The 14495-nt window shown below is 43.6% G+C and overlaps 1 protein-coding gene across 1 annotated transcript in view; it reads right to left on the reverse strand.

Moving 5' to 3' along the window:
* LOC144684448 (transient receptor potential cation channel subfamily V member 3-like) overlaps positions 1-14495 on the reverse strand; it is a 34290-nt gene that overhangs the window by 4775 nt on the left and 15020 nt on the right. The window contains exons 9-12 of the mRNA XM_078548238.1: positions 11889-11962; positions 11144-11309; positions 10099-10165; positions 820-1091 (exon numbers count right to left, since the gene is read on the reverse strand). Of these exons, the coding sequence (XP_078404364.1) occupies positions 820-1091; positions 10099-10165; positions 11144-11309; positions 11889-11962 (579 nt within the window). The remainder of the gene's footprint in view (positions 1-819; positions 1092-10098; positions 10166-11143; positions 11310-11888; positions 11963-14495) is intronic.

The raw sequence follows: 14495 nt of genomic DNA on the forward strand, positions 1-14495 counted from the left end.
TAGTTCTAGATTCTCCCACAAGGGGAAACATCCTCTCCGCATCCACCCTGTCAAGGCCCCTCAGGATCTTGCAAGTTTCACTCAAGTTGTTTCTTCTTCTTCTAAACTCTAGCGAAGACAAGCCCAGTCTGTCCAACCTTTCCTCATAAGACAACCTGCCTGTTCCTGATAAACCTTCTCCGAACTTTTAATGTATTTACATTTCTCCTTTTAAATAAGGAGACCGATACTGTACACAGTACTCCAGATATGGTCGTCAATGCCCTATATAACTGAAGCATAATCTCCCTACTTTGCAATCAATTCCCCTCACAATAAATGATAACATTCTATTAGATTTCCTAATTACTTGCTGTACCTGCACACTAACCCGGGACACCTCTGAAACTCAGAGCTCTGCAATCTCTCACCATCTGGATAATCTTTGTTGTTCTTCCTGCCAAAATGGACTATTTCACACTTGCCCACATTCTACTCTATTTGTCAGATCTTTAGCCACTCGCTTAACCTATCTATGCCACTTTTGTAGCTTCCTTATATCCTCTTCGCAACTTATTTTCCTACCTATCTTTGTGCCGTCAGTAAATTTAGCAACTATACCTTTGGTCCCTTCATCCATGTCATTTATATAAATTGTAAAAAGTTGAGGCCCCAGCACTGATCCCTGTGGCACACTACTTGTTACATCCTGCCAGAAAAAGATCCATTTATGGCTACCCTCTGTTTTCTGTTAGCTAGTCAATCTTCTATCCATGCCAATTAAGCTTCTCCTAATTTGAATCCTGGTGTCAAGCTGTTGGGAGAAGCGCATTGCGGTACCTGTAGTTTCCAGATGTTCTTGCTCTCTTTGGAAATGTCCTCCACTGTCTCCCCCATCAGAGCGATCAGCATATTCAGCAGGAGGATGAAGGTTAGAACGACATACACCACAAGGAGGAAGAGGAAAAGCTGTGGGTATTTTGCTTGTCTCTGTACTTCCAGATCACCCAGTCCAATGGTTAACTTGAAGAGCTCCAGTATTGCAATGCAGAAACTGTCAAAAGGGCTACACTCCCCATTGTTGAAGCATCCCTGAATCAGGGAGGCAAGTGCTGTTGGTGTCCAAGTTTACATGTGTGAAGAAAATGAAATTGAAGCTGAACTACCTCACATTAAATTTGGGTAGCCTTGATTTGTTTTCTCTCTTTCCCCACCCAACCCCTCTCCTCCCATATCTGACACTCCTTTCATCCTCTCTCGCACTGTCTCTCTCCCCTCACCCCCATATGGGTTTCCATAGCATCACCATTTTAACTGGAGGAAGCTCTGGTGTCAAATGAGAAGGTCAATTTTTTATTTATTCACTCATGGGCTGTGCATTTATTGCCCGTTCCTACTGTCATTAAGGTGGTGTTGAGCTGGTATCTTGAACCGCTCTCATCTGTGAGTGCACACCCATAGTACGTTTGGGACTTTTTCAAGCCTTATGGGTCAGGTTTAGTCAGGCAGGGGAAGGTAGTAGTGGATGTGGACTAGTTAGGTCTCTGTACTGGGTCAAACCAGAGAGCCTTCTGGCCAGTCTGGTGGGGGAGCAGAAGTGTAGAGGGATTGTGTTGGATCCTGGTCACTAGTATGTTGGGACTTATGGATCAAGGTTGCACGCTTGTTTTGGGATGGCCAAGTTGGTACAATCAACACAGTTGACCAACAGACAGTTCTTATGTGGAACACATTCTGTTTATTTACAAAGGTACTCAGCAGCTACATTTGTGTGCTTTCAACTCACCCTGTCTCCATACTTCTGACTACTAACTCAGACTACTGACTACAGAGGTAGCCTGCGCCGCTACTCCATTGGTTACAAGATCATGTGATCTTCCTTTATAACATCCCCCTTTAAAGGTATACTACACATTACGCAAACCATAATTACACCTCCCCCCCCCACCACCCCCTCCTCTACTCGGGAACACATTTTACGTTTACAAGAGCAATTTTCTCAAAATAGAAAATTACTTACACAGATAAGTAATTTACAAATTCAGTCTTTCTGGGGGTTTCCTTATGCATGTAGAACATCTCCACTCTACAATTTCAGTTGCTTTGTCAGGAGCCTCCGATTCTGGAGTTCCCTGAACATCAGGTTCTTCAACAGGCACCTGCAGATCTGTTTCCTCGACTCTTGCAGGTACAACTGACACATCTGTACTAGGTTGAGTTCTCACAGCAAGAAATGTTGACTCAGTCGTGATCAGTGGTGGAATCATTTCTTGGGGATTTCTTTCTTCCTTAGATGATCCTTATGTCTCCGTATGACTCAGCCTTCCACCTTTTAATGTGGTAAGATAGAGGAAAGTCACTGCACTTATTTCACCTGGTAACCACTTTGGTCCTTCTCCAAAGTTCTTCACATATACCGTCTCTTCCACGGTAAACTTCCTGTCATGACTACGCCAGTCATGTCTAGTCTTCTGACTTCCCTGACTCCTTTTCACCTTCCCTGCTAAGTTTGGCATTATTGAGCTCAATCTTGCCCTGAGATGGCGTTTCATCAATAATTCCACAAGTGTGACACCTGTTGTTGTGAGGGGTGGCTCTATAATGGAAAAGAAAGTGTGCTAGCTTGGTCGCTATGGAATCTCCAGTTAATCTCTTCATGCCAGCCTCGAATGTTTGAACTGCCCTTTCATCCAGTGCATTTGAGGAAGGGTGGTATGGTGAGGTTTTTACACTAGTGATACCGCTGAAACTCAGTACTCGTAAATGCCGTGCCGTTATCAGATACGACCACTTCTGGTAGTCCATGAATGGCAAAACTTTGACGTAGCTTCTCAATTGTAGCAGAAGACTTTGGTGACTTCACTTCAGATGTCCATCCATTTTGAGTGGGCATCCGCAATAAGCAGAAACATTGATTACTTGGGACCTTTTCATGGGAACAATGTGTAATTGTACCCATGGCCTTCCTGGCTACTCCCTAGAGTGTACAGAGCTGTTGAAGGTAATTTTTGCAATTGCTGACACTGCACACAATTCTTCACTAAGCTCTCTATTTCTCCATCCATCCCAGGCGACCATAGATAGCTGCGTGCTATGGTCTTCATTCGGGAAATTCCTGGATGTGCACCATGTAGTTCAACCAACAATGGCTTTCTTCCTTTTGGAGGAACAATCACTCATGCTCCCCACAATAAGATACCATCTTGGCTGGTTATTTCATGTCTTGTGTTTGAAGTGGATGTACCTACACCACATGGACTGCAGCGGTTCAAGAAGGCAGCTCACCACCACCACCTCAAGGGCAACTAGGGATGGGAATAAATGCTGGCCCAGCCAGCAAAGCCCGCATCCCGTGAATGAATAAAAAAAAATGTACGGTTTCATTTCATCAGATACCTGCTCTTGTGACCAACCATGAAGCACTTGTTCTCATACTTTTGGATAAGAATGGGTCTCGAATTGTCCAGTCTCTGGTCTGTCTCGCAGATATCAGAGATGAATCTAAGAATTTCGACAACAAAACTAGCTCTTGTGGAACTAAGACATCTTCATCTTTTTCTTGTAAGGGCAAACAACTCAATGCATCAGCGTTTGCAATTTGATTTCCAGGCCTACAGACAAAAGAATACTCATGTTGCCAGGATTAATGCCCATTGTTGAATTCTTGCTGAGGCTATGGGTGGTTTAGCCTTGTCTTTGCTTAATAATCCTAGCAATGGCTTGTGGGCTGAAATGTCAAATGACAACTGTGTACATACTGGTGAAATTTCTTGACACCAACGATGATTGACAGGCCTTTTTCTATCTGAGTATCTTTTTTCCGTTGTGGTAAGCGCTCTTGAGACATAACCTATAGTCTATGCCATTCTCCATTCAATAGGAGAGCACTGCTCCCACTCCGTAGGGAAGTGCGTCACATGTCAACACCAGTTCTTTCCCCTGGTCATAATGTACTAATAGGTTAAATGAGCGCAGCAATTTTTTTACCTTTTTTAAGAAAGCTTCTTTCTGTGGTGTCTCAAGACCAACGTTGGTTCTTTTTGAGTAGATAATGTAGGGGGGCCAGTTCTGTAGACAAATTGGGTAAGAACCGCCCATAATTGATCATTCCCAAGCACGATTTGAATTCGGAGGTGTTCTTTGGCACAGGTGTCTCTCTTATGGCCCTCACTTTTTCCTCAACCGGGTGGAGGCCCTGTGGATCTACACGGTGACCCAAATAGATTATCTCCCTCGCTTGGAACGTGCACTTTTCTTTTTTTTTAAACGCACTCCAGCCTGCAAGGAACATTTTAAGACTTCTAAGTTCGCCAAATGCCCCTTTTCAGTGTGTCCTGTCATCAGAACATCTAAATAAACTACAACATGGGGCAATCCCTGCAGTAAACTTTCCATTGTTCTCTGGGATATGGCACAAGCTGAGGAGACTCCCAAAGGGAAATAGGTATAGAGGCACAACCCTTTGTGTATTGTGATTAATTTCCTGGGAGGCCTCCTCTAACCCTAATTGTTGATGAACATGACTCAAATCAAATTTTGTGTAGCTTAGCATATAGACCTTTGATTTTTGGCATGGGGTGCCTGTCTGCTTAGCCACTTCATTGACTGTCAATTCGTAGTCTCCACAAATTTGAACACTTCCGTTGGGTTTAAGGATGGGGACTATTGGTGCTGCCCATTCTGAGAACTGCACAGTTTGTATAATGCCCAATTTCTCTAATCTGTCCAATTCGGTGTCGATCTCCCGAAGTGCATAAGATACTGGTCTTGCCTTCGTGAATCGGGGGAGAGGTGGGGGATTGCCTCTGGATCCACATGAATTTTTTCTTAGACCCTGGATCTTCCCAAGTTTGTCCTTGAAGACTGAGGCATATTTTTGTAGTAGCTCTGATAACCCACTTGCACTCGGCTGCAATATTTCAGCCCATTCTAACTTAATCTCCTTTAGCCAGTTTCGTCCAAGGAGACTTGGCCCCTTGCCTGCTACAGCCATCAAGTTTTACTGATTGGCTTCTGTAATGGACAGTAGCTCTACTTATGCCTTTGACTTGGATGTCTTCACCCGTGTAAGTTTTTGATTTTGGCATTAGTCTCTTCTAAATTTAATTTATATTCACCATAATTCAGATATTTGAAGGTGTGTTCACCAATCACAGTACTGGAAGCTCCTGTGCCTACTCCCATTCTAATAAGTCTGTCATTTACCTTCACTGTTACATATATTGGCTCTGTTTTTCCAACCTTCAAAATAAGTAATGAATAAATTTATTTTTTTTATTCATTCATGGGATGTGGGCTTTGCAGGCTCGGCCAGCATTTGTTGCCCTTGAAAAGGTGGCGGCGAGCTGGCTTCTTGAACTGCTGCAGTCCATGTGATGTAGATGCACCCTCAGTGCTGTTAGGAAGGGAGTTCCAGGATTTTGACCCAGCGACATTGAAGGAACGGTTATATATTTCCAAGTCAGGATGATGAGTGATTTGGGGGGGGAACTTCCAGGTGGTGGTATTCCCATCTATCTGCTGCCCTTGTCCTTCTAGGTGGTGCTGTCGAAGGAGCATTGGTGAATTCCTGCAGTGCATCTTGTAGATGGGACACACTGCTGCTATTGTGTGTCGGTGCTGGAGAGAGTGAATGTTTGTGGATGTGGTGCCAGTCAAGCAGGCTGCTTTGTCCTGGATGGTGTCAAGCTTCTTGAGTGTTGTGGGAGCTGCACTCATCCAGGCAAGTGGGGAGTATTCCATCACACTCCTGACTTGTGCCTTGTAGATGGTAGACAGGCTTTGGGGAGTGAGGAGGTGAGTTACTCATCGCAGGATTCCTAGCCTCTGACCTGCTCTTGTAGCCACAGTATTTATATGGCTAGTCCAGTTCAGTTTCAGCTCAATGGTAACCCCCAGGATGTTAGTGGAGGATTCAGTGATGGTAATGCCATTGAACATAAGGGGGCGATGGTTGAATTCTCTCTTGTTGGAGATGGTCATTGCCTGACAATTATGTGGCATGAATGTTACTTACTATTTATCAGCCCAGGCCTAGATATTGTCCAGGTCTTGCTGCATTTGGGGATGGACTGCTTCAGTATCTGAGGAGTCGTGAATGTTGCTGAACATTGTGCGATCATCAGCGAACATCCCCACTTCTGACCTTATGGAAGGAAGGTCATTGGTGAAGCAGCTGAAGTTGGTTGGGCTGAGGACACTACCCTGAGGAACTCCTGCAGTGACGTCCTGCACCTGAGATTACTGACCTCCAACGACGACAACCAACTTCCTTTGTGCTAGGTATGATTCTGACCAGCGGAGAGTTTTCCCCCTGATTCCCATTGACTTCAGTTTTGCTAGGGCTCTTTGATGTCAAATGCAGCCTTGATGTCAAGGGCAGTCACTCTCGCCTCACCTTGGGAGTTCAGCTCTTTTGTCCATTTTTGAACCAAGGCTGTAATGAGGTCAGGAGCTGGGTGGCCCTGGCGAAACCCAAACTGGGCATCAGTGAGCAGGTTATTGCTAAGCAAGTGCTGCTTGATAGCACTGTTGATGACCCCTTCCATTACTTAACCGATGAGGGAGAGCAGACTGGGCAGTAATTGGCCAGGTTGGATGTGTCCCGCCTTTTGTGTACAGGACACACCTGGGCAATTTTCCACTTAGCCGGGTAGATGCCAGTGTTGAAGCTGTACTGGAACAGCTTGGCTAGGAGGACAACAAGTTCTTGAGCACAAGTCTTCAATACTATTGCCAGGATGTTGTCAGGGCCCATAGCCTTTGCACTATCCAATGCCTTCAGCCATATCTCGATACCACGTGGAGTGAATTGAATTGGCTCAAGAGTGGCACCCGTTATGCTGGGGACCTCTGGAGGAGGTCGAGATGGATCATCCACTCAGCTCTTCTGGCTGAAGATTGTGTGGCAAATGCTTCAGCCTTTTGCACTGATTTTCTGAGTTCCTCCATCATTGAGGATGGGATTATTTGTAGAGCCTCCTCCTCCAGAGAGTTGCTTAATTGTCCACCACCATTCATGGCTGGATGTGGCAGGACTGCAGAGCTTAGATCTGATCTGTTGGTTGTGGGATCACTTAGCTCTGTCTATCACTTGCTGTTTATGTTGTTTGGCATGCAAGTAGTCACCAGCTTCACCAGGTTGACATCTCATTTTTAGGTATCCCTGGTGCTGCTCCTGTCATGGGGTTGGGGTTGATCCCCAAGCTTTATCATAATGGTAGAGTGGGGGATATGCCGGGCCATGAGGGTACAGATTGTGTTCAAGTGCATTTCTGCTGCTGCTGATGGCCCACAGTGCCTCATGGATGCCCAGACTTGAGTAGCTAGTTGTGTTCAAAATCTATCCCATTTAGCATGGTGGTAGTGCCACACAACATGATGGAGGTTATTATCAACGTGAAGGTGGGTCTTCGTCTCCACAACGACTTTGCGGTGATCACTTCTACTGATACTGTCATAGACACATGCATCTGCAGCAGGCAGGTTGGTGAGGATGGGGTCAAGTCTGTTTTTCCCTCTTGGTTCCCTCCCCACCTCCTGCACACCCAGTCTAGCAGTTATCCTTTAGGACTCGGCCAGCTCGGTAAGTAGTGATGCTACTGAGCCACTCTTGCTGATAGACGCTGAAGTCCCCTAACCAGAGTACATTCTGTGCCTTTGCCACCCTCGGTGCTTCCTCCAAGTGGTGTTCGACATGGAGGAGCACTGATTCATTGGCTGAGGGAGGGCGGTACGTGGTAATCAGCAGGAGGTTTCCTTGCCTGAGTTTGACCTGATGCCGTGAGGCTTCATGGATTCTGGACGCAATGTTGAGGACTCCCAGGGAAACTCCCTCTTGACTGTGTATCACTGTGCCACCACCTCTGCTGGGCCTGTCCTGTCAGGGATGGTGATGGTGGCGCCTGGGACGTTGTCTGTAAGGTTTACGATTCCGTGAGGATGACTGTCAGGCTGTTGCTTGACTAGTCTGTGAGACAGTTCTCCCAATTTTGGCACTAGCCTCCAGGTGTTAGTAAGGAGGACTTTGCAGGGTCACCAGGGCTGAGATTACCATTGTCGTTTCCGGTGCCAAGGTCGATGCCGGGTGGTGTGTCCGGTTTCATTCCTTTTCTGAGGCTTTGCAGCGGTTTGTTACAACTGAGTGGCTTGCTAGGCCATTTCAGAGGGCATTTAAGAGTCAACCACATTGCTGTGGGTCTGGAGTCACATGTAGGCCAGATTTCCTACAGGACATTAGTGAACCAGATGGGTTTTTACAACAATCAACAATGGTTTCATGGTCATCTTCCAGATTTTTATTGAATTAAATTTCTGTTGTTGCAGGATTCGGACCCGGGTCCCCACAGCATTACCCTGGGTCTCCGGGTTATTAGTCCAGCGACAATACCACTACACCATCACCTCCCCAATATCTGAATTTGCTGCTTCAGGCTCTTCTACGTTGTAGATCTCATGGTGTTTTTTCTTCTGATTGAAAGTCCATCTGATTCTTTCTTTGCACTGTCTCATAAGGTGTCCTTTTCAATGACAGTAAAAACATTTGATTTTGGTTTTTAAACTGTTAATCGTTAAGGTTATCTGCTTTCACCTCTGTTGCAATTATTCCTTGTTTTCACTGCTAAGTCATTTCTTTTCTTTTTATTTGTCTGCTAGCGGCGGCTGTTTTCTCTTCTCGGCAGAGCCTTGCATTTTCGCGCTCTTTTTGGCTGGGGCTTCCTGCCCAACGTGGAAGGACGGTGCCATTTTGCGCTCAATGTATGGCTTTCAAATCCCTTACTGCACTTTCCATGGCCAGTGCTACCTCTAGCACCATCTTAAATCCAAATTTGTTTCAGACAGTAATCTTTTCTGAATTGTGTCCTCATTCACACCACACACTAAACGATCTCTGAGCATGTCGTTTAAAGATGTACCAAACTTGCAATGTTCTGTTAGCTGTTTCAAACATGCCACATAACAAGCAACCGTCTTCCCCGGGGCTCTACACCTTGAGTTAAATTTGAAACGTTGCCTCGTTACCGAGGGCTGTGGCTGGTAATGACCCTTTACAAGGTCCACCAGGTCATCAAATCTTTGAATCTGGGGCACTGGGTGCCATCAAACTTGGAATCAATCCATAGGCTTTACTCCCACATGTGGATAAGAGGATCGCTTGTCTCTTCTCCCGCATTGTTGTTTGCTTGGAAAAAGAACACGAGGCGTTTAATATAATGAGACCAATCATCCGTGGCTGGATCGAAAAGGATCAATTCTTCCGAATTGTGGCAGTCTGAGAGAGGATTGCTTCAATGACTAGGATGGAAATCCTACTTACAATTGCCGTGTGAGGTACAGTCTGATTTTGTTTCTCTGGATTCCCTTCATTAAGTTGTCTTATTCTAGAAGCCAGCTTATTGTATCTTCGCTTTTTCCTCGCTTTTCTTCTTGCTTTTTTCCTCATCGCCAATTTGTTGGGACTTATGGATCTGGGTCGCACACTTGTTTTGGGATGGCCAAGTTGGTATAATCGACAGAGTTGACCAGTAGACAGTTCTTATGTGGAACACATTCTGTTTATTTACAAAGGGACTCAGCAGTTACACTTGTGTGCTTTCACTCAAACCCTGTCTCAATATTTCTCCTGACTAACTCAGACTACTGACTACAGAGGTACCTCATGCTGCTCCTCTATTGGTTACATAAGATCATGTGATTTTCCTTTTATAACATCCTCCTTTAAAGGTATACGACACATTACACAAAATCATAATTACCACAGATTGGATGTCCAGTGTGAGAAGGAGACAGTCAGGGCCAGAAAACTCTGAACTGTCAAAGCGGCAGAGGATGTCGGAAGAGTCAGGACTGGTGTTTTTTAAAACTCCATCAGGATCTATTTTCGGTGGCAAAGCTAACATTTTAAACAATGCTGGAATGCTGTAATGGAAATCTGGCAATGGAATTGGGATCAGTAAATGTAGTAAAACAAGGGCTTAATCTGCAAAGAAATAGTCTCTAGGCCTGGGTTCTTTTAGTCAATGTGGCATTCGATCGGCTGCCCTTTTGCTGAGATTGTTCTGTTTAGTCTGTGGACTGTCAAGGGAAATAATTAGTTCAAACGTACGATACAAAATTTACCTGCAGCAAATCCGATTAGGAACAGTAAGTAGATGGACAGGAATTGGACAACATCAGTTAACAGAATCTGAAAGAGTGAAAACAAGAACTATGATTCAACAGGATCCATGATTATATTGGGAAGCCATTCTCGCTCTACTTGGTTTATTTGTACTACCCAAACCAAGTATTGTTTCAATTTGAAGAGTAAAATGACACGTCCAGCCGTTATTGATTGCCACCTAGTCAGCGGTCTGCCTTGATCTTGCTAACCTGTTGTTGCAAGATGACAGGTATTGGGGAGGTAACACCCAAGGACTGGAGAGGCAAAGGCTGTGGGGCAAGGTGTCTCAACATTTAATTGTGTGTGTGTGGAGCCAGATTATTGTGGGTTGGCATATGTGAAACTGGCTATACTGCTTAAAAATGTGAATGCTTTTCTATTTCCAGCCTGCAATATTTGTGTCCACCACTGCCTGATTTGAAAATTGTTCAAATCCCTCCATAGCCTTGCCTCTCCCAATCGCTCTAGCCTCCTACAACCCTTCAAGAACTCCATTTTTAAGTTTGTTATGAAACCCACACTACCTTGTCATCACTATTGATGGCTGTGCCTTCTGCAAGTTTGGCCCCAGAACCCTGTTCTTCCCCTAACCTAAATCTCACCACTTCTCCTTTTAAGACTGCTTAAAACATTCCTCTTTGTCTGAGACTTTGGGTACCTGTCCTAATGTCTTTGGCTTGGTTTAAATTTTGCTCTTATAAAGCTCCTGTGAAGTACCTTTTGGGTTGTCTTCCTATGTTGAAACTGCTACATGAATGCAAGTTGTTCATGTGGACTTTTTCCTCATTCTCCATTGTTTATTTATAATAATCTCCCACCTTCTCACTTCCCTCTCCAGCAACACTTATGTCTCTTGGACGTCCATTATGTTGTTCAGCCCCCTTCAACTAGCTTTCCTTGCTCAATTCCATTACCTCAATTCCTCAGACTTCATCCACCTTCCCCTTGTCCTCTGAACATAACTCTAAATCATGTAAGCCTGGTTTTGGAGTTTGCTCTTACCTTCTGTAGCATGACGCTGTAGATTCCCATGCTTTGGAATCCCCGTGTGTAGTACAGGATGTTAATCCAGCCGAGAGCCATAGCCCCCACCCGTGCTGCCAGATGGAGATCCACACTCGCCCAATCTAATATGGTGCAGCAGATCACCAGCCCAGCCTGGAAAAAGCTGAAAGGGAAAAGATAGACCTTGTATAAATCAAGTACTTTTTTGAGGTGTAGGTGCTCTCAAACAGCAAGGTAATAATGAGGGTTTTTACTGAGGTGTTGGTTGCGAGTTAAATGTTAGTCCAGGGTACTGTGCTTTGATGTAGTGGCCACAAGGCCTTTTCTGTCATCCTGAGGGGGAAAGATGTCTCATCCAAAAGACAGCACTTCAGACAGCGCAGCATTCCTTCAATATTGCAGCACTGTCAGCCTAGATTTTTATGTTGAGACCCTCAAATCCATGAGCTTAGTTGAAAGGATGGCTGTTTAATCCCCAAGGATCCTGTCCCCATTGGAGCTATTGCAGACAATCAGCACGCCCAAAAGATGAAGTTTCATATTGATGATCTGGGTAGCTCAACCAGCCTTTGGCTGGTTACCTTTGTCTCTTTGTGCAAAGGATGCATCTTGGATGATCCACCATTCCCTATTACCAGCCTAGATTATATATTCAAACCTTTGAGACTCAAAATTTTACCATTTCTTTATCAACAAGGGAGCCTTGTACTATTCCTTTCAGCCATTAATATAGTTTACTCACAACAGAATGTGGAACCAGGCATCTGTCATTACTGATTGGAGGTCAGAAAGTCTCAACTGGGCTATCATTACCAGCTAGAAAAGAAAAATAAAACATTTATGTGTTCTTTAATATCAAATGATACCAACACAACGTAATCCAAGTGAATAAAAAATACCTCAACAAAGCTAACCAAACTCATTTAAAAATCATCCCAACTCTACGCTAAGATGAGCCAATACAACCTTTTTCAAAATTTATTTATCTATATGATGTTGGTGCTATTGGAAAGTCAGCATTTATTGTCCCTTGTTAATTATCCTTGAGAAGATGATGGACAGCTACCTTTGGCTTGTTAAGCTACTTTACAGGCAATTGAGCAAATCACATTGATGTGGCTCTGGAGTCACTTGAGGCCAGCCTAGGCAAGGCTGGCTACTTTCCTTTCCTGAAGGATACAAGTGAACCAGTTGGTTTTTTGCAATAATTCAATAGCTTTGTAATCACCAGTGCTGATACAATACTAGCTTTTTAATCTAGATTTATTTAATTAACTGAATCCAATTTGCAAATTGCTATCATGGGATTTGATCACATATCTCTGGGTCATTAGTCAAGGCCTCTGGATTACTAGTCCAGTAACATAACCACTATGCCACTGTAATTGTAGCAGAAAACTAACCCGACTCATCAAAATCAGCTCAACCAAGTTAGACTTAACATGGTATAACAAAATATTATCTAATCCCATATTATACAAATCAAACATACAATGCCCCAAAACTACAGCATAGCACAACACAAAATATGCCAAATTATAACATAGACTAGTTCAACACGACCAGGTACAACTCCGTTTAGGTCATCAGATATTCCAGGACAGAATCAAAACCATAAAAAAGTGCAGGAGTTGACCATCTAGCCCCTCGAGTCTGCTCCCCTGTTCAGTTTGAGAATGAGAAATTTGGGTCAGAAACAACTGTGCTAAACTTAAGTAAGGGCAATCACAAAGGAATGAGGGCAGTGTTGGCTGGGACGGACTGGGAAAGGAGTTTAGCAGAAAAGACGGTTAATGAACAATGGCAAACGTTTAAGAAAAAAGAGTAGTTCATGACTCTCAGCAAAGATATCCCGGTGAGGAAGAAGGATTCTAGGAAGGGGATAAACCAACCATAGTTAACCAAGAAAGTTAAGGATAGTATCAAATTGAAAGAAAAAACATACAATGTGGCAAAAATTAGTGGTAAACCAGAGGATTGGGAAAGTTTTAAAAAAAAATTTAAAGTTACCAAAAAAATAAGAGGGAGAAAACAAACTTTGAGGGTAAACTAGCAAGTAATATAAAAATGGACAGTAAGAGCTTCTTTAAATATATAAAAAGGAAGAGAGAGGCCAAAGTGAACATAGGCCCCTTAGAGAATGAGGCTGGGGAAATAATAATGTGGAAATGGCGGTGTTGAATAAATACTTTTGCATCAGTCTTCATGGTAGAAGAAACTAATAGAATTCCAAGAATACTAAATAATCAAGGGGCAAAGGGTGGGGCAGGTGGGGGAGGGAAATAAACACAACTTAGAAAAAGTACTAGAGAAACTAATGGAGCTAAGGCCAATAAGTCTCCTGGACCTGATGGGCTGCATCCGAGGATATTAAAGGAAGTAGCTACAGAGATGGTGGATGTACTGGTAGTAATCTTCCAAGAATCCTTTAGATTCCGGAAAAGTCCCAGAAGATTGGAAAACTGCCAATGTGACACCCTTATTCAAAAAGAGAGGGAGATTTTAAAAAAGCAGGTAACTATAGGCCAGTTAGCATAGTCATTGGGAAAATGTTAGAGTCTATTATAAAGGATGTAATAGCAGAGCATTCAGAAATACACGATATAATCAAGCAGAGTCAGCATAGCTTCATGGAGGGGAAATCATGCTTGACAAATTTATTAGAATTCTTTGAGGAGGTAACAAGCAGGATAGATAAAGGAGAACCAGTAGATGTAATATATTTGGATTTCCAAAAGGCGTTCGATAAGGTAACACACACAAGGCTACTTAAGAAGAGCCCATGGTGTTGAAGGTAGGATATTAGCATGGATAGAGGATTGGCTAACTAATAGGAGACAGAGTTGAGATAAGGGGGCATTATCAGGATGGCAACCTGTAACTAGTGGAGTGCCACAAGGATCAGTGTTGGGGCCACAATTATTTACAATATATATTAATGACTTGGATGAGGGAAGTGAATGTACTATCTCCAAGTTTGCAAATAACACAAAAATAGGTGGGAAGGCAAGTGGTGAGGATAACACAAGGAGTTTACAGAGGGATATAGGCAGGTTAAGTGAGTGGGCAAAAACTTGGCAGATGGAATATAATGTGGGAAAATGTGAGGTTATGCACTTTGGTAGGAAGAATAGAGGAGCTGAATATTATTTAATGGAGAAAGACTGCAGAAAGCTGCAGCACAGAGGGATTTGGAGGTCCTCATGCATGAATCACAAAAAGCTAGCATACATGTTCAACAGGTAATAGGTAAGGCAAATGGAATGTTGGCCTTTATTTCAAAGGGAATGGAGTATAAAAATAGGGAAGTCTTGCTAAAACTATACAAGGCACTAGTTAGACCACACCT

The sequence above is a fragment of the Cetorhinus maximus genome, chromosome 9 (assembly GCF_964194155.1).
Source record: "Cetorhinus maximus chromosome 9, sCetMax3.hap1.1, whole genome shotgun sequence".
Taxonomy (NCBI): domain Eukaryota; kingdom Metazoa; phylum Chordata; class Chondrichthyes; order Lamniformes; family Cetorhinidae; genus Cetorhinus; species Cetorhinus maximus.